The following is a 21,151-nucleotide window of genomic DNA, read 5'->3' on the forward strand; positions in this document are numbered from 1 at the left end:
TTGTATGCTTCACACAGGCCTGACAAATCACCTGTAGAAGCACTCTTCTCTCAATAATGAAACATCCCTCCCTCTCCTTACTCTAGCACTAAATTCTCTGAGTACTGACAGTTCCGTTGTATAATTAGCACATCTTGTGTGTATTGCCTCTTCTTGTTGAATTGCTGAATGCCTATTCAACTGTAAGGACGCTTACACTATGCTATCTGAATCGTGCCCAGGCCAATTTCCGATATTGTTTGAGAAGTGTGAGTGCTCTGAATCAAGCCCAGGTGTGGCTCAGGCTCGGTTGAAAGAGGTGTGTCAGAGTGTGGTTCACTTGGGCTGAAACTGAAGACGAGATGTGACTTTTAAGGGACTGTTCATAAGGATTTATTAATCGTTCTTACTGTTTAATGAACGCAAACTGTCGTAGTTTATTAATGACGCAAACCCCTCACTGCACGACCACTGCATCCAGCAAACCTCCTCATTCCTGCAGCACGAGGACCTTATGATTGTTTATGAGCTTTAAAAGTGGCTGATCTATTCGGCGAAATATTTGACTGCGTGTCACCGCATCCCAAACGACTAAAAAGATATAACTAAAGAAATCTCCACTGTGCTGAGCGAGAGCGCTTCTCTTCTGTTAAACTGAACAGCGCATCATCGATGACGTAAGTGTGCTTAGGCTAGAATGCAATGTAAGCATTGGCCATGAGGGGAGACAGGAGGGAGGACAAGCGTGCCTCAGCCCGGTTCAAGGCAACTGTACATAGTGTAAGTACGCCATAGTGTAAATATGCCATAGTGTAAATATGTATATTTACATATTTAAATGTAAATATAACTATTATTGCAAGTTCCATTGTTACCAACATTGATTCCAACGTGGTTTTCCAAATCTATACTTTTACAGTTAAACATTTCGCCAGCAGCATCACAACCGTGTGTGGTTTGAACAACAGCTCTTGGATGTTGTTTAGAGGCAGAGTTTTTCATCTTAAAAACACAACTGGGTTTAAATAATTCATGTAAAATACATCCATGCATATACAAAATTCATTCTGCGTCTTTTAATTTGTTACAAGAGGTAAAGAACCATTTTTAAGGAGTGTGCATGTACATATACAGCATGGCAGTGCTTCGATGTCGTGCTTGTTATTTACAACAAACTGACATTATTCTGAAATCAAACTATTATTAGATGATGTTACCACTCTACCAATTGCTGATGGAACTCTTTCAATACTCTTTTCAATTTGGGCAACAGTTGTTCATTTCTCCAAGGATGTATCGTGTGATGGTAGTTTAAAAGCAAGGTATCCCACAGGAAACGCACACCAGTTGGACTTTCATGTAGCTGCTTTGGGACATTAAAAAATCCTGAAAAGTTGTCAGTGGTCTATTAACTAAAATATTGTGATTATATATTGTAGTAAGAACTGAAAGAAAATTGTGTAGGTTTTGTGAATGAACACTTTTCACTATAGTGCTTCTGACCTGTTGATTTGGTTGAAAAGAAAGTAGCTTCCTCTCGTCCATCGTAGAGTGTGAATAGCGTTATAATGTACTCTGTGTTCGGCTGTAGATTTCTGAGTTCGTATTTGGTGGTGCTTTGTGGGAATTCTTGCTTTAGAACTCTGCCTCCTGTCATCAGAAAAATCACAAAAAATATGAGACTATGTTTCTACAGCTATTGTTTTTTGCTTTATTTCAGTGCTGCTGTCGTCACCTTTAGCAACTTATTTTGTAATGCGTAAAACTTAGTTTATCCATGGTAAACTGCACTGCACATATACAACATTCTTTTTTTCTATAATCTGCTTATACCCAACATAGAAATCAAGATATGGAAACATATGCTAATTACATCTGTGACATACAAGTTCATATTTGGATATAAACGTATATATACACCTTGTCTCAAAAAATCCAAGCAAAATTAATTCTGTCAGAATTTTGTTAATATACCTCCAACTGTAATTATATTGTGTAATTAGATGACAAATAGATGAAATTATATGATATGTAAATGTTTTCCACCTCACCTCATTTTTATGACTGCAATACCTTGTTAAATAACGATAACCCAAATATTGACAGAACGCTTGAGTTTTCTTACTTCAGACTTAATTAGCACGCACAGAAATAAAGCAAAATTTACATATCAGAGTCATTAATTGCCAGACTCTCAATCTGTCGAACAGTGCAATGAGTGCGTGGTGCATCTTCTTGGCTCAGTACCAAGCCTTCGACAGTGGTGATATTTTCAGGAGTATGGGCAGTGCATGGACGACCACTCCCCGCCACATGACATACTGATCCGGTGCAATCAATTTTTGCCAACAAGTAATTCACCTTTTGTACAGTTTTTAGTCTGAAATTTATGAATAAAACGGGAAGCACTGTAGCCTTTCAGTTCTCATAAACTTTTGATCAAACTCTTATTTTGACAACACCATTTTAATCAAAGCCTTGCACAGCTAAAAATAAACACGTCATTATTTAACCATCATTACATCATCGCCAAGGAAAGTAAATAAAAATATTATTCCTATGCACAGATAGCTTTGTTATTCCTCTACAAAATGTAGTCATTCTTATTATTATTTAGCATAAGTCTTATTTTATTATGATATATTAAAGCTTGGTTTTCCAAGTAATGGGTTGCAGGTGGAAGGGCATGTTCATTCTGCTGTGTGTATATGTATGTATGTATGTATGCATGTATATATATATATATATATATATATATATATATATATATATATATATATATATATATACACACACACACACACACATATATTATGTCCAAATATATTAGCTATCATTTTATATACAGTTGAAGTCAGAATTATTAGCCCCCCTGAATTATTAGCGCCCCAGTTTATTCTTTTCCCCAATTTCTGTTTAATGGAGGGAAGATGGTTTCAACACATTTCTAAGCATAATAGTTTTAAAAACCTATTTCTAATAACTGATTTATTTTATCTTTGCCATGATGACAGTAAATAATATTTTACTTGATATTTTTCAAGACACTTCTATACAGCTTAAAGTGACATTTAAAGGCTTAACTAGGTTAATAAGGTGAATTAGGCAGGTTAGGGTAATTAGGCAAGTTATTCTATAACAATGGTTTGTTCTGTGTAGACTATCGAAAAAAAAATTAGCTTAAAGGGGCTAATAATTTTGCCCCAAAATAGTTTTTTAAAAATTCAAAACTGCTTTTATTGTAGCCAAAATAAAACAAATAAGACCTTTTCTAGAAGAAAAAATATTATCAGACATACCGTGAAAATTTCCTTGCTCTGTCAAACATCATTTGCAAAATTTTTAAAAAAGAAAAAAAATCAAAAGGGGGCTAATAATTCTGACTTCAACTGTATGTGTTCATTTATGGCCATACATGAATTTTGTATTCTTTATCAATCATGTATTATCAGACCAAACAGTTTCAGTATTTTAGTTTATTTAAATTGTTTCCTTCTAGGGAAAGACTCATTCCTTATAGTTTGGCATTCCTTATAGTTTGGCTGGTCAATATTATTAGCTCCCCTAAGATATTTTATTTTTCTATTGTCTACAAAACAAGCCAAATCACTCAGGTAAACAGCATATGGGAAATATATTAAAAAGAATTGAAAAATTCATAGGAGGGTTAATAATTTTTACTTCAACTAAATATATATCGTAATATATATGTGAATATTTGTATTTCCACTGGATAAAAGAATATACATGTAAGCAGGCATTTTTGTATATGTCATATATATGTCATATATCTCCAAATTGCATCTGTTTCCATGTTTTAGATATTTGCATGGGACTGAATCAGATCAGATTGGTCAGGCTTTCTTTTCCATGTTACACAGCAGCAATTTGTGTTGCTCAACAAAATCACGCTTGCTGTGAAAAAATGTAGCATAAATTACCATAATCATCCCAAAATGCATATGGCTATTTTTCCACAGTAATGTTTAACAGAAAATAATCCGAATGCAGTGTGGCACAATACAAAAACAGCTAAATATTGTAAAATGCTGGTAAATTTTACAGTGTTTGCATGTATTACAAAAAAGTTTCTTACTCTCTCCCACTTTCCATTCCAGTCGGTAGCCTCTGGCAGCCTGTATGAGGTTCCAGCTCAATGTGATGCTGGTGGGTCCAGTAGTCGTAGCTCTCAGGACCTGTTGCTCTGAGCGTTCTGAAAGCCAAATGCATTAATCATAACTCAGCTTTATCTCCCCTCCAGTCCTATAAAATATTAAAACAATGCCTTCCATCGTTCTGAAGTTTATATCCTGTTATATTTATAGACAGTTGCTCCCTCTTTCCTCTCAGTCTATCGCTCTAACATGTACACACATATACAAATAACACATTCAGCTGTGCAGTCCGTGAGTCATAAAGAGAAAAAAACTGTTCTGATTTAGCAGACAGTGAGTCAATGGCAAGATTAAAAGCAAACATCTCACTGTCTGTGTATGATAAATGTGTGGCTCTTTTTACGTCTCGCACGCATCTTGTTTCCTGTTGTGCTGTCTTAAATTTCTCTCTGCACAAAACCATCTGTATATCTTCGACTGAATGCATGAACACTGGCTGTCTGCAAGCAGATAACATTGATAACATTGCATGCACAACATTGTGATATTGTGTTTTGCTGCCATACATATATTGCGATATGAGTATAACTTTGCCAGATGATTTGAATAGCTCTATACAAAAATAGTTAATTCATTTAGATTGACTGGGATGATCAAGGGCTTCATGTACGAAGACTTGCGTGGAAATCCTACTAAAACATTGTGTACGCACAAAGCTGTAAATGTGCGTACGCAGAAGAAAATGCAGATGTATGAAACACTGCGTACACCGAAAATATTCTTTTGTACATTCGAATGAACGTAAAACTGAGCGCAACATGCACGAGCACAAAACCCCTCCCTGCCTCCTCCCCCGTATGAATATGCTAATGACTCTATTTTGGCAAAAACCAAATGAAAAAGCAATTGCAAAATCAAGCAAAAAGAGAAACTTTGAACAGAATGTGAATTGAAGGTGCTGCTTTCCGAGGTAGACCGGAGAAAAACTGTGTTATTTGCAAGTTTGTCCTCCGGAATTAACAACAAAAGAAAAAAATAGAGTGGGAGAGTTTAGCTAATGCGGTTAACACAGTTAAGTCTGAACATCGCACTGTGGAGTTAAAAGAGAAATAGTGTGATTTATAGGTGTAAATGTTGTAGTAGCCTTAATAGTCTCAGTGGCGCAGCTCGTAACATGTTTTGACACGCTCGAGCATGAACTCGGTTCGAATCCAGCATCAGATGAACTCATTCTTACAACCCGACTGCTGCAAATTGCACTTTAATGTATGGCTGGTCAACTGTATGGTGTGGAAACCTTATAAACCTGCTAGATGAACCCGTCTCATACAGCTGCCATAGCACGGCTCAAAGACACTTTGTAGAGTGCAATTTAACACAACTGCCTCTAGGAGTCGCCAATGGAAATAAAACAGACACGCACAAAAAATGTGCGTACGCCAGCCATGAAGCTGGCGTGGAGCTGCGCACATTCCCACGTTCATTTCATCCTTAGTAAATCCAAACGTGAGCGATTCTGAGCGTGAAACCTGGCGTATGCAAAGTTTTTGTGCGTACGCAGCATTGATACATGAGGCCCCAAGACTTTTTCTACGCAGTGCATTTGCATACATTATAATTATTAAATAAACAAATAAATAAATAAACACTGCTTTATGGGTTTCTGGAGAGTCTAACAGCATTCAAGTTTAGAAATTGAACAATCAAGTGTAAAATACCATGGTCATCGTTGTATAAATAATAAAAAATAACAATATCTTTTATCATTTAATCTTTTATATGTCATATAATCCTGCAATGTGACTATTGCGGATACACACATTGCGATATCAGTGATTTAAAGACATATTGCTATATCTTTATATGTCTTTATAAATACTTCAGTAATAATTTCCATATCAGTGAATCCTTTTCAAAAAGTTTAACTGATACATATTTTTCTCCACTTTGATATTAGCAGTGGATGTGTTGTATACCTATCTTAAAACGTGTAGTGGCTGCAGGTCCTTCAGCTTCTCCATTGTAAAGAGCGATGACTGTAACAATGTACTCTGTGTCTGGTCTCACATTCCCCAGAGTATGAGATTCACTGTCGCCTCTCAGCTCTACAGTCTCTACATCATTTCCTGAAAGGGGCACAGGCAAAAAAAACTCTATTAAAGAAGTGAAATCTATTAAAAACAATTTAGCTTCTACTATAAAATCCTTATTGTTGAGTGATGTATTGTTTAAGAATGTTAATAAATAATGTAATATAAAAAAATGAGTATGGATGCTAGACCTGTGAAAGGGCCCCACACGACTCTATAGGCTCTGGCTCCTGTCACTCCTGTCCAGCGAACTCGAACGCTGCTTGTTGAGATGGTTTCAACTGAGAGCTGCTGCACTCCCTCTAATGGCACTGTAAACATTGAAGACTTGACAAATAAGCATGTAAACCTCAATGATGGAGGAGGAGACAATGTAGACAAAAGAACACTACGATTTTTCGTAAAAGTGTGTGATTTCCTCACTGAAAAAAATGATACTTTGATCCTACCGAAAAACTACTGTAACACTGTACTAAGCTGAAGGAAAGTGAATGAATAAATGAATGTGGTTGCCGCAATGTGGCATAAATGGGAACATGTTTCTAAAATGTAGGTGATGATTAGGACAAAACAACAGATTACATTACATGAAAAAGATTTTGAATGTTTACCTTTTATAAACCAGATTTACAGTACTTTGGCCACAGTCCATCTTCACATTTGAATCGAGTAATGACAGTTGGCAAAACACTATCTGGTCAGGAAATGATGTCGTGATCACATGACATAAAAACAGCTAGTTTAAAGTAAAAATACTGTTTTGATAAAACTAATGCTCCAAAGTTTTCCTATAAGTTTTTTTTTTTTCTTTAAAGCAAATTGAATAAAACAGGTTATCATTAGAAGCTATACGTTTTTACTTCATTCAATCCAAAAATCTACTTTAAATGTCTCTATTTGCAAGTTCCTAAATCACGCTTAAAACGTCGAGGTGATAGAGCTTTCTCGGTAGCAGCTCCAAGACTCTGGAAAAATCTCCCACTCTCTGTAAGAACAACTCAAACTTTTGAGTCTTTTCAGAGGTCACTGAAAACACACTTATTTTCTTTAGCTTTTAATCATGTGATGTGAGTTTATGTATTTTGGTTTTATGTATATTTTACATGCTTTTTTATTTGTTTTTATGTACGGCACTTTAGTAATCCATTGTGATTTGTGAAAGTGCTATAGAAATAAAGTAAGTTGAGTTGAGTTGAAAGACTTTTTTTTCAGTGCCCTAGTTTAAATAAGTAAATATTTACTTTAAAATTAAGGTACATTTGTAACACTCACAACTTTTGGAGAGAAAAGGCATAGACACAAAGACATATATTTTATTATCATTCTTCTGGATTTCCCTTTATTCTTTTTTAAATATTTTAAAATATATATATTTTTAATGCTGACTAGGCTATTTTGAGTAAAGATTTGTGTTTCTTCTTGTGTTTTTAACTAGTGGTGACGTTTGAAAGAATTTTTGTCATTTTATTTTCATTTTTAAGCATTTTATCATATTTATCATTTATCCTATTTTTTTTTTTTACAATCAAAATATATAGTTTATTGATAATTTAAAGACCTTCAGATTTTTATCCTTATATTTAAGGGCTGAAAACAAGCAATATTTTATAATGCATTATTGTCATGTGCTGCAAATAAATGATCTAAATTGTAATACTCTTATTTGTTGCTATAATGTGCAGCTTCAGTTTTCATTAAAAGCTGTTATACTTTTTTTGTGATGAACAGCATTTATATGAAATCTCAATCTTGTAGCATTTTAAAAACTCCACTGTCTATCTTTAATACATTTATGTTTCCTTGCTGAGCAGAAGTATTAATATCTTTAAAAATAAAATAATCTAATCAATTCCAAACTTTTAAATGGTAGCTCATGAGGACTCACATGTACGGGCAGTCAGGGAAGCTGGTGAGCCATTGTTACGAGGAAAAAGAGGTAACAAGTTGATCGCATATTCTGTGTTTGACTTGAGGCCGAGCAAATTCAGCGAAGTAGACTCCGCCCCCACAGACTGCTCCTCCAGTCGTGCAGCAGGCTGACCTGTAAACCAATCAAACAACACAAATCATGAATTATGCCATGCACAAGAAAACGGCAGAGTTGTTTCAACTATGGCTTGCAGCACAGAAATAAATTAGCAAAGAAGAGTGTGAAAACTGAATAATAAAATATACTTAGAGTCAACTGAATACTCAGGAGTTACTTGTTTGAATCTGTCTGTGAAATCTTTCACTGAATGAACTCACTGAACTCATCCGTAGCTATTGAATCAACACACACTTCAACAACAATAGACTTGCTGCCAAAAAAAGCAAAGATGCATTATCTTTTAATCTGTATGAGAAAGTGAGGTCTCTTTTCATGGTTATCCTCTTTTTGTTTTATGTTTTACAAAGTGACAAAAGCATTTCCCCACATTTTATTTTAAAAATGTTTTAATGACTTAATACAATATTTTTTTAATTAGAAAATATTATGTACATTTATAACAAGGAATTTTGTGTTTCATTACCTTTGCATCAAATCATACAGATCTAGTTAATGCTGCTTTGTGAGTGTTTCTAATACACAAATGTGAGGGTAAATACTTTCTCTCTTCTAACAATTCTTAATATTTAACCCACTATTCTAGCCATAGTAAAAATGCCAAAGACTTTATATTACGTTTATTTATAACCATACAATTTGTGTTTACCTATCTTGGCATTAAATGGCACATTTTACAAGATGTAAGATAAGCCTTTGGTGTCTCCAAAATGTGTCTATAAATTTTCAGCTCAAAACACCCATCAGAATATTTATCATAGAATCTAGTATCTGCCCATATTGGTGTCCGAGTATACTGTAGCTGTTTTGTAGCCTGTGACTTTAAATAAAAATGAGCTGCTTCTCCCCGCCCACCGCTCCAATATGCGTGTCTGCTTCTCATCATGTGTTGCATCAGATTTTCATCACAGTGACAGACACAGACTCGGATGAAGCTGAAATACAGCTCATTAGTCAAAAATACCAAGCAAGTTTATTTCATGTATTTGTGGTGGAGATTATTAAAGCCTTTCTGAAATGATGAATCTCACACAAATGCCAATACTGTCTTTATTACAAATATGCTCCGTTTTAAAAATGCCACAGAGAGTGCTAAAAATCACAGAGAGTTGTAACAAATAATTTAATCCCAGAATATCTGCATAAAAATGTGGACACGTGTATACATGTTATTATAGAAACATGGCATCTGTCAATCAATTTGGTGGGCAGGAAAAACCAAAATCCTACATTAGGTTGCGGTGGGCCTTAAATTAATTAGGATTTGGGTCTTATTTTAACGTCAGTAAATTAAAAAAAGAGACTTGTTGTATTTATATCACTCCAATATGACTGTGGACACACTATACCTACACACAGTTCTGTCCAAACAGCTTACAAAAGTTGATCTTCATTATAGGTGCCCTTTAAGTCATCGAGTACTAATTAATGCTGGGATGTGAGTTTTCCCAATGCAAAAAACTGACACTAAAAAAAAAATCTTCTTCTTTGTCCTTCTATTTTACACTTAAAATGATTTTGCTGCTTGTTACTTATTTAAAATGAGCTAAACAACACAATTCTTTTGATTATTTTGGGACAAATTAATTGTTTTATGTTCAATCCACTTAAATGTGTTAAGGTAACTTAATCGATTTGTGTGGGGACAACATAAATGAATTGTGTAGAACATTTTTTAAGTGTAAACAATCTTGCAATATTTTATTCCACAGTTCTAGTCATGGTAAAGCTGCCATTGATTTTTTGTTTTACTTGTCCTGTTGTAGCCAATAAAAATGCACAAATGATGACTTTCTATTCTAAAAACCCCAATAATGTTAAAAGTGTATATGAGGCAGTGAATTCCACAGTATCATATTAAATTAAATAGGTGTTTCAGCATCTGTTCATTTGCATTAAACGCTGAGCTTTTAGACATGAGACAGACATGTTAAAACATATTCCTCTGCTTTCAAAAACTAACCTTATTAAAGACAAGGCCACACCTAACCTGACAGATCTGTTCCCTGAATGCCAGCTCATACCTGGATGCCAACCAGGTAAAAGAAAACTGGCACTCCTTTAAGCAATAGACAAAAAATGCCTTTGGGAAACAAAAATCACATTCTCAACCCTGCCATCTCCTTTTCATCAGACTGCTAAAATCATTAGTTAGCACCACTTGCTAAGGGGATAATCACTGTTACTGCTCAGGCGTAGAATAAGGGATTTGTTCAAAATCCTCTCCCTAAGCATTGCATTTGGTGTGTTACCCGTTTCTGCAGCACACATGAATATAAATTACTGTGTATTTTTGAGGAGATGAGCTTGTGCTGTTTTTAAATGTAGTATTTTGTTTTAGCAAACAGATACTGTACACAGGAAATGTATGGCAAGTTTGCAATTAAATGAAAAAAATGTGCAACTTTAATTTGTAAAATAGGGATTTTGTCATTTAAATTACATGAATTGCCTTTAAATGTATATAAAAAACTTATATAAACTTTAAGAAAACTTATAAACTCTGTGTGCTGAATTATTTTATAAAATTAATTTAAGAAAGACGGCAGCTAAATTAAAATGTAAGCAAATTATATTAAAGTGTGATCATTGTTTTATTAATCATTTTTCATGCATAAACAAAAAAACATTTGACAAACTCGAGGTTCAAACAATTGACGCTTATATATATATATATATATATATATATATATATATATATATATATATATAATTTTTTTTACTATTTATATGTACAAATTTGTTCAAATATATTATATGTGTGTGTGTTCATATATGTTCTTATATATAAAAACATATAAAAAATTATAGATAATATATTTGCACATATTTATATGCATAATTGTAGATCCAATTGTTAAAAATATATACATATAAAAGCGACCATTTTTCCAATATTTTTAGGTATATGTTGCATGTATGGCATATATTTTAGAAACGTGAAATACAAATGAACTTGTCTGTAATATACAGTATGTAATTTGCATATATTGCCACACATCAGATTTCTTTGTGGGTTTGCTATTAAAAGAGTTAAAATAATACTATGAAATGCTACGAAACTATGAAATAATCAGTATTCCCACTCTTTCATGGACACCAAATTTAAAGACCTTTTAAATCACTGTTTTTTAATACTAGCACCTTTGTAATACATATATAGTGCATGAAAGTCCTTCCTGTACTTAACATTTAACTTATTCTTAATATTTACATTAAAATGTTATGATGGTGTTTTTAATGTCATTTTTAAAAATGCTGACCTTTATAAACAACCGTTTTAAAGTCATGGTCAAAGAACTTTAATACAATTAGTTGACTTCAATCCTGACAATATTCAAATGCAGTTTCTGAAATATTGCTAAAATGCATTATTTGTCATAGTTCATGTAAGATTGAAATTTAAGATCTTTAAATTAAGAATTTATTCATTTTTTCGTTCAGTTTCTGAAAGTAGCACAGAACAATTGTTGAAATAACACTATAAACTTTAAATTCAAGCATTGTCAAGGACCTATGTTTGCTTTTAAGTACGTACCAGGCCTTGAATCCATATGTCTGAAAATCAAGCACTTTCAAGTACTTTCAAGAAGCTAGGGAACCCTGAATAGCATTCATATGGATCTTATCTCACCTGTAGGTCCATAGGTGATTCTGTAGCCCTGTACTTGCTCAGCTGGAGCATCCCAGGCCAAAGCCAAAGAGAAAAACCCAGCCCGCACCAGTCGCAGTGTTGTCACGCCCAAAAGAGGCTCTAGAGAAAGGTTTGGAGTAGAGAGAATGAGAGTTGTTTTAGGAGATACTGGATGTTGAATTAGACGAGCCAATATTTGTGTTGTGTGCAGTTCTCACTTGTTCGAGCCTTGGCAGACACTGACTCTCCTAAGCTGTTTGGATACTGAGCAATAACGGTGATCAGGTAATCTGTGCCTGAACGCAGCTCGCGTGCATTGTAGCTCTGCTGATTGTTTGGTATTGTTTCCTGCAGGGTGAAAGATGGAAGCTCACTAGAGAACACTATACTGTACATTTCTATAACAGCACTGCCATTACCCAGCAAACTTTTTTTTTTTTTTTAAAGATGTCTAATAGATGTCTAATAGACGTCTAAAGATGGTCATCTTGGCTAAAACAAGGTTAAATTTGGGCTGTCAGTGAAAATCTAATAGACGTCTAAGAATCGGCCTAAACTAGACTAGTCATCAAATGAACAGAAATGAATGACTGCACATATAAAGTCTGTCTTTAATCTAGTTTTGGGCTAATCTTGGATAGATGTCTTAAATTTTCACTGACAGCCCAAACTTAGCCTTGTTTTAGCCAAGCTGTCTACGTTTAGATGTCTGTTATGCCTCATTTACACTAGCAGCGACTTTGTAGCTGCCTGTCGCTCTGGGTGGCGATCTGCTGCAAATGCAGGTCTGTGTAGGTCGATACAGTACAGAGGATACAACCATTCCTCTGATCGAGCTAAGAGAGGATCTACTGGTGCTCCTAATGGATGTCGCTTAAGAAAGTTGCTCTTTATTTGCATAAAGTTGAAGGATTGTCAACATTGTCCCATCGCTCGACACACCCACCTGGTCACCAAAGTTCACTGTCACTCATGAGACAGAGGTCGCAGGAAGTCGAGTCGCTCACTCTCCGTTGAAATGAACAACTGGCAATTTGCCGCTGCCAGTCGCTCATAATGTGAATGAGGCATAAGAATGAGGCTTAAGACGTCTATTGTTTGCTGGGTATTAACTTAAACTAAAATGACTTGTTTTGAGTAATGTAATAGCTGAGAGTAATACGATACATATAACAGAAAAAAAAAACAGATGCCATCAAAAAAAAAAAAACGTAGTAACGTAATAACGTTGCCTTGCCAACTAATTAAAAACTACTACTAATTAAAAAAGTGATATATATATATATATATATATATAGACACAAACACACACAGTTCTAATCAATAATGATAAGCTTTTTTAAGGTACAAACTGCTAATCTGATAAGGGAGCTGAAACTGAAGCTTGGCTTTTATTTTTAAAATAAATCTAATTTTACATTTACTGCTAAAAAAAACCTTGAGGAAGCTACTTTTCATCCGTGCTTGATTATGGTGATATATTATACATACATGTGGCATCTTCTATTCTAACAAGATTCTGTATATCAAGCTTCATTATGTTTTATTACAAATGCAAAATCCTGTACTCATCATTGCATTTTATATGAGATGGTGGGCTGGACATCACTGGCTGTATGCAGAAAACAGCACTGGTACATTTTTATTTATGAAGTTATTTTAGGTAAACTTCCAGCTTATCTTTGTACTCTTCTTTGTCTCAGCTCTGGGAATTATCAGGTACGCTCTTGTTTGCTTTTTAATATACCTCGAGTTTGTACAGAGCTGGGAAAAACTGAATTTCCTTATTGTGCACCTTGGGCATGGCATAATTAGCAAAAAGACTAAAAACTAAATAAACTTGTGTCTGAATTTAAAGGTATTATAAAGAGAGTGCTATTGGAAGCATGTTTTTGTAGAGAGGGCTGATAAAATGTAATGTAATGGGGGGGCAGGGGGGTGGGGGTCAACAGAATTGAACAGGAAGGCTAATAATTCAGACAACACATAACTAAATTAATAAAATAATATAAATTTAAACACAATTTAAACACAAAAGTTGCACATTAAAAAAATCGAAATATATATAAATACTATAATAGCATACAGATATTAAGAGTATATAAATAGTATTATAATGTAAATTTATGGTTATAATATACATACACAATAAACAAACTTGTGAGGAGTAACAATCTCCTCCTGCATTAAATCAATTCAAATTAATAGAGATTACATGTATTTTACTACATTTACTACATGCATTTATATATAGTACACAGTTTTATCCTAATCCCTTTGCTAATCAAAAGCAGACACTAATATGTCAATTGTCGCAGATCTAACTATATCAATAATATATAATCCCAGGTTTATTAAAATGGAAATAAAGCTAGGAAACAAGCTAGAGCATTGATCATAAAACAATAAAACTCTCAGGTATTTTAGTACCCAAAAAAGCAACAATTATTTAGGACAAGCGTTCCTCTCACCTGGCGGAGCTCTGCAGTGATTGGCTGACCCTGGGCAGATAACGGCCTGTACTGAACAACATAGCCACTTACAGGCCCTCCTGCAGATGTCCATTGAAATCTCAGTGAGTCAGGGGTTTCACCCAAAACCTGCAAGTCTGATGGACCACTGTAGGCTTCTGATGAAGAAACATGGTCGAATCATAAACTGATTGATTTCACAAAATTCCAACTGTACAATTTTATTTATGAAAACATATTTTAATTGAACTGTGTATGTCTAACTCAGTCTTACCATCACTAGAGTAGGAGCCTCCACTTGCTGTACACACGCGTCGAGACACTAGGGGCAGTAAAGAGCTGAGTGCCCTGAAGTTCCCAATCTGAGAGGTGAACTCACTTTGAGGAGGAGAGGCGATGAGCTTCAGCTCAGCTGGATCTGCACTCTTTATACCTAAAAAATGCAGAGGGAGAGAGAAACAAGGGTAATGTATTTTTAATCTGCCCAGACTGAGTCTTCACAGGCACTTACATTTACAGGGAAAACCACACAGCTCTTACCCACTGCAAATATTTTGACTCCGAGACCACGCAGCTTTTGAGAAGGTTCAAGCACATTGTCCTGAGATTTACCATCAGTAATGAGAATAGAGATCTGAAAGAAAAAGACAAGATGATTAGTCTACAGTACATTATTGTATATGCTTATATAAGGTATATATTTTCCTGATGATTATTCTAAAAGCATAAAGATCCTTAAAAACAACTCAAAAGACTTAAACTTAAAGCTTAAAATTAACCTACAGTACACTGCTAGTCCTGTTTAGTTTTTTATATATTTTTATTATAAAATTATATACATATTGTAAAATTATATATGTTGTATATTTAATTTTATTTATTATTATTTCATATATTTTAATTTATATTACTTAATTAGTATATTTTATATTTTTCCTGTTATGGCAAATCTCATTTTTATAATAAATCTTTTAATATACATTTTACAGTTATGAATTTTGAAAAAAAAAAAAAAACAACAACATTTAATTGGTATAATCTATTAACTATTACTTGATCCATTTAACCCATCTATGCTGAATAAAAGTATTTAATAATTTTCAGGGTTTCTGCAGATTTCACCAAGTTTAAGTTAAATTTAGGACTTTTTAAGACATTTTTAAGACCATAATGAATGAAATATTAGACTCATAAAGGGCTAAACGCTTTTTCAAATGGCCCAGTGGGAATAATTTTATTTGACCTATCAAATAAATTAGAAATAGAATATGTTTAATAATACAATAATAAATTAATTTATAAAAATTATAATATTTGAGATATTTCTTAGCAAAATATTATAAATATTGTATTAAAAAAGCAAGCTCTACTTGTATCCATACACTTTTTTTCAACATGAACTTTCTTTATAATAAAAATAAATACAAAATATTTTTAAAAAATGTAAAACTCTAATAAACTAAATCTATCCACAACCATCTGTCCAGGTTGGTGTCCTCAGCAGTAAATACATGGATCATTTATAAACAAATGTTTTTGTAAGGAAAACAATGAAACCATTATGATAAATAGAGTTAAAATGTACCTTTTTAAATAGAAAGTTTAAAGTTTTATTGAGATGGATTGTTGGTGACTGTATGGGTCTTTGCCAGATTGGGTAAAAGAAAATTAAGACTTGTTTAAAAAAGATTTAAGACTCACAACACAATATTTAAGTAAAGTTAAGGCTAAAATTTTGATTTTGGGATTTAAGACTTTTTAAGACCCCGCTGAAACCCTGGTATTTTAAAACATCTCACTGACTATGATCTTAGCTTTGATAAATAGTGTACATTATGCACAAATAAGTCTTTCAAACCCAGACAGAGTTAGGTACACACTTATCGTCCATGTCAAACCAATCAACATGTCATAATTCCCAGCTCACCTTGGGTACATCTCTGATAGAGGCCGGGCTGAAGAAGTTGTCTGCGATGTATTTGAGACCAGCTCCAGTGCGTGTGTTTCCCCCTTTATAATTGATATTCTCTACAGCAGTAATGAGCTCAGTGCCATTCAGGTATGCAGTGAATGTAAACTCCACCCTTATAGTCAGAAAATTCACAACTATAATTAACAAACATACCAATAATCTATCACACACACAAACATCCACCTTTCCTGTTCATACTGTAACAAATGCAGTCCATCAAAACAACCAGCATCTGAACTGTTTCTTAAAATTAAACTAATAATTAAATCAAATATATTAGAAAATTGTACATATTGTCAAATAAAGCATCTCTTATAAATATATTTTACATTTTCAACCTTTACATTTAAATAAAATAACTTCTCCACACTCCAGACTCAAGACCTGTCTGAGTTATGTTGGTAGTAGTGTGTTGTCCGAGAGATGCTGTTTCACGGATCTAACACATACTACCTGACAAAACTCTTGTTGCATATTCAAGTTTTAAGAACCACAAATAATAACTTGACTTCTATAGTTGATTATTTGATATCAAAAGTGGCTAATATGAAAGGCAAAGACCTCAAGACTAAGCTTATTTTACCAAAATGTAATATGATCATTTCTTGATTTTTTAAATGATTTTAATAGGACAGTACGGTCTGACTTTGATTTGACAAAAATCTTGTCACTTAACAGAAAGAATGCACAGCATAGAATATCTAAGGAGCGCTATCCTGCTGAAGAATTTGCCCTCTCCTGTGGTTTGTAATGTAATGGGCAGCACAAATGTCTTGATACCTCAGGCTGTTGATGTTGCCATTTATTCTGCAGATCTCTTGCACACTCCCATACTGAATGTAACTCCAAACCATGATTTTTCCTTCACCAAACTTGATTGATTTCTATGAGAATCTTGGGTCCATGCAGGTTCCAATGGGTCTTCTGCAGTATTTGTGATGATTGGGATGCAGCTTAACAGATGATTCATCAGAAAAATCTACCTTCTGTCACTTCTCCAAACAATCAACTAGAAATCAAGTTAGTATTTGTTGCTTTTACAACTGGAATCGATGCCTTTTGTCAGGTATCGTACTGATGCACATGCAATTTCTTCCCCGAGTGTTTACATTTACAGACATAATCAGAATAATGTGAACTTGTGTTTGTGTGTGCTTTGGACAAAGACTAAACAGCTGAAATATTAGATAGACAACATGAAAAAGAAATTATTTGCTCAGACAGTCAGCTTTCTGTGTAAGCACTCTGCGAAAATGATATAAGCTTAAACTAAAAAGGCTTTTATTTGCATTTAAAGAGACAGCTTATATGCATTTAAAGAAATAGTTCACCCCAAAATGAAAACGACATCTTCATTAATTCTCCCTCATGTGGTTTTAAGCCTTTATGAGTTTCTTTCTTTTGTTAAAGACGCAAGAAAGAAATTTTTAAAGAAAGCTGGTTGCTGGCACCCATTGACCTCCATAATAAATACTACAGAAGTCAGTGTTGCCAGCAACCAACATTCATCACAATATCTTCATTTGTGTTCAACAGATGAAAGACACTCAAATGAGTTTTGAACAAGTATAGGGTGACTAAATGATGACAGAATTAAAAATTTCTCTCTTGAATGAGAAAAAGCACAAAACACCAGAAAAGGGTTATATACAGTATGGTATCAAATTCATCCATTTCATATTTTAAGCTGAACTTTTTGGGGACACATGAGACCAACTAATTTTAATTCTTGTAAAAAGATAATAGTATGCCTTTAGGTACACAAGGACACACACACAGACCTGGCGGTATCGCTGTACTGTACAGCTCCAAAGCGGATGCCATTCGGTCCTACTGCTTTGGCAAAGGGTTTGACAATGCCTGCCATGAAACTCTTGACCAACATAAAATTGGCCCGGCCAATACTGGATGACCCATCAACTAGGAAAACAACGTCTGCTGCAACAACATCATTGCACTGGCCTATAAACAGACAGGGAGGAAAACAATTAATATCAATAAAATGAACAACTGTCGTCATTCCACTGTATATAAAAAAGATGTATAAATATTTATAGCAAATGTCTTTGAACTCTGGATATGTGGGACATCATTAAAACAAATACAGAATGTTTTCATTAGTGCAGCTAAAATTAGATTAGTGTGACCAAAATGGGTCAACCACAGTCACATATACATTAAGGAAAAGAAATAGAGGGCTAATTTCTGTTCCAGTCCATATACAGCCATTTACAGTGAAAGTCAGAATTTTTAATATTATAATTTTTTTTCTTTATCAAATATTTACTAAAATTATGTTTAACAGAGCAAAACCTTTTTACAGTATTTCCTAAAATATTTCTTCTTCTGGAGAAAGTCTTATTTATTTTATTTCGGCTAAAATAAAATAAGTTTTTACTTAAAAAAAAAAACATTTTAAGGTCAATATTATTAGCCCCTTAATCAATATTTTATTTCCAATTGTCTTCAGATCAAACCATTTTTATTCAATGATTTGCCTAATTACCCTAACTTACCTAATTAAACTAGTGAAGCCTTTAAATGTAAATAAGCTACTACTATCTTCAAAAAAGTAAAATATTATGTAAAAATCTGACATTGCAATATTTTGTATTTCTGTGATATACATTGCGGTGTGAATACAGCTTTATTTGAAAAGAATTCTTCATTTTGAACTTATTTAGGGTAATTTTGTAGGGGAGTAAATCTCGAGTAATATATAACAAATACCTTACAAGCATGAATAAATACAGTATATGAATTATAGTTTTCTTGGAGAGTCAAACAATGCTCAGGTTCAGATATTGAATAATTAACACCAAAGTTACAAGCATTATAATATCTGGTGGCCGGATGTTTTGCACTCTGAAATGTTGAAATATTTACACAGTCACAGGCCTTAAATGGATAGTTTACTCAAAAATGAGTATTTACACACGCTTCACTTGTCTCAAACATTTATGAGTTATTAAAATATCTTCATTTTGTGTTCAACTTAAAAAAGAAACTCATAAACGTTTGAAACAAGTTAAGGGTGAAATGAAATTACTGAGGAAAGTTTATTTTGGGTGAACTATTACTTTAAAAACGCACATACTGTAGATGATGAACTTTTACTCCATTATGATTAAACTCTGCACTTATTGTAATTATCTACAATCCCAATTAAACATCGCATATCCTGCGATATCACTACTGTGGATGCACACATTGCGATATTAATGCTGAAACAATATATTGTGCAGCCCTCGTTATTAGAAATTGGTTATTAAAACTATTATGTTTAGAAATATGTTAAAAAAAACTTCTTTCTTTTAAACAGAAATTGAGAAAAAAACTATTTAGGAGAGCTCATAATTCTCACGGTATATCTAAAATGCACAGCTACCAGAGACAGAACATGTTGCTGTGCACCATTGTATGTGACAACTTGAACTTTAGTATTTGCGTTAAGATCCACATCTGTGGCCTATTCAGTTCATGTATTGAGTGAAGGATTATGGAAGGATCAGGGTGAGAAGACACACAGGAAATGACCATCACCACCCAGTCTGCTAAGCCATTTGAAGCAAACAAAGCATCTGGGCCCATTTATTCAGCGAGTGATGTGCAGATCAGTATGTCACCAGTCATTAAATATATGGGTTTGTGTGACTCACCGTCTGTATGGGTGAATAAATGCCCTCAAGGTAGGAAACTAATTAACCTGTTGTGTGTAATCTGATCAATGACTCACTGCTATCTCGATTTAGGGCATGATGGGATCTGTATTCAATGTACATGCAGCATTTTTAAATTAAGGATGCACAATGTACTAGGACCTTCTTAGTTACCTAGAGATAATGGTGATTTTTAAAAAGATATCTGTATTGATTGATATTAGATAAATATCATGCATATTTTACAGTCTTGCTGTGCAGATGTTTGCTGTATGTTGTATCGTGTGTTTAAAAATGCATTAAATATTACATGAAATGTAAATATAACTAATAAATTTCATTTTTTTTCATTTTCCTTTTCTTTATTGCAGGGGTCACCACAGCGGAATAAACCACCAACTATTCCAGCAAGCTTCAAGCCAGTACTGTAGTTTTTTTCTATTCACCTATAGCGGATGTCTTTGGACTGTGGGGGAAACCGGAGCACCCAGAGGAAACCCACACCAACACAGGGAGAACATGCAAACTCCTGACAGAAATGCCAACTGGCCCAGCCAGGAAGCGAACCAGCGAACTTTTTGCTGTGAGTGCTGACCACTGAGCAGCCCACTAATAAATTTACAAAATGTAAATATTATAAGTATTTATTCATAAATAGGCAGTTCATTCCACTGTGGTGATCCCTGATAAATACGTGAATAGGCTAAAGGAAAATTAATTAATGAATATTCATACATAAATATATTATATTTATTTAAAAATTATTATTTTCTCTGGCAATTCTGACATGATTAATGAAACCTATCACATTTTTTTTTTCAATTTCATACATTTTTAATATCTGTTATTTTTCTTTTTAGCTATAATTTAACAATATTTTATGTTGATAAACAACAACACCAATAATGATAATAATGTGTGGATCTATATTTACATGGAAAAATACATAAATAAAATGTAATATTTGAATAAGTGAAACTGAAATGGGGGTGACACGGTGGCTTAGTGGTCAGCACTGTCGCCTCACAGCAAGAAGGTCACTGGTTCGAGTCCCGACTGGGTCAGTTGGCATTTCTGTCTGGAGTTTGCATATTCTCCCCGTGTTTGGAGTGGGTTTCCACCGGGTGCTCTGGTTTCCCCCACAGTCTAAATACATGCTCTATAGGTAAATTAAATAGGTAGTG

At 33.9% G+C, this 21,151-nt stretch overlaps 2 protein-coding genes across 7 annotated transcripts in view; both read right to left on the reverse strand.

Annotated features, from left to right (window-relative positions):
• The window catches only part of pfkfb4b (6-phosphofructo-2-kinase/fructose-2,6-biphosphatase 4b), a 514,755-nt gene that overhangs the window by 275,288 nt on the left and 218,316 nt on the right, over window positions 1-21,151 (reverse strand). The window lies entirely within an intron of this gene.
• The window catches only part of col7a1 (collagen, type VII, alpha 1), a 127,376-nt gene that overhangs the window by 80,284 nt on the left and 25,941 nt on the right, over window positions 1-21,151 (reverse strand). For all 6 annotated transcript variants that reach the window (XR_015493959.1, XR_015493960.1, XR_015493961.1 and 3 more), the window contains exons 3-14: window positions 18,090-18,270; window positions 16,264-16,420; window positions 14,877-14,970; window positions 14,611-14,769; window positions 14,337-14,494; window positions 12,084-12,213; window positions 11,866-11,985; window positions 8,070-8,225; window positions 6,376-6,495; window positions 6,071-6,220; window positions 4,076-4,192; window positions 1,483-1,629 (exon numbers count right to left, since the gene is read on the reverse strand). Coding sequence is in view for 3 of the 6 variants with exons in the window: in XM_087257677.1 (XP_087113803.1) it covers window positions 1,483-1,629; window positions 4,076-4,192; window positions 6,071-6,220; window positions 6,376-6,495; window positions 8,070-8,225; window positions 11,866-11,985; window positions 12,084-12,213; window positions 14,337-14,494; window positions 14,611-14,769; window positions 14,877-14,970; window positions 16,264-16,420; window positions 18,090-18,270 (1,689 nt within the window). In the remaining 3 variants the exon portion in view is untranslated. The remainder of the gene's footprint in view (window positions 1-1,482; window positions 1,630-4,075; window positions 4,193-6,070; window positions 6,221-6,375; window positions 6,496-8,069; window positions 8,226-11,865; window positions 11,986-12,083; window positions 12,214-14,336; window positions 14,495-14,610; window positions 14,770-14,876; window positions 14,971-16,263; window positions 16,421-18,089; window positions 18,271-21,151) is intronic.

This window comes from Danio rerio, chromosome 6 (assembly GCF_052040795.2).
Source record: "Danio rerio strain M-AB ecotype USA chromosome 6, GRCz13ab, whole genome shotgun sequence".
Taxonomy (NCBI): Eukaryota; Metazoa; Chordata; class Actinopteri; order Cypriniformes; family Danionidae; genus Danio; species Danio rerio.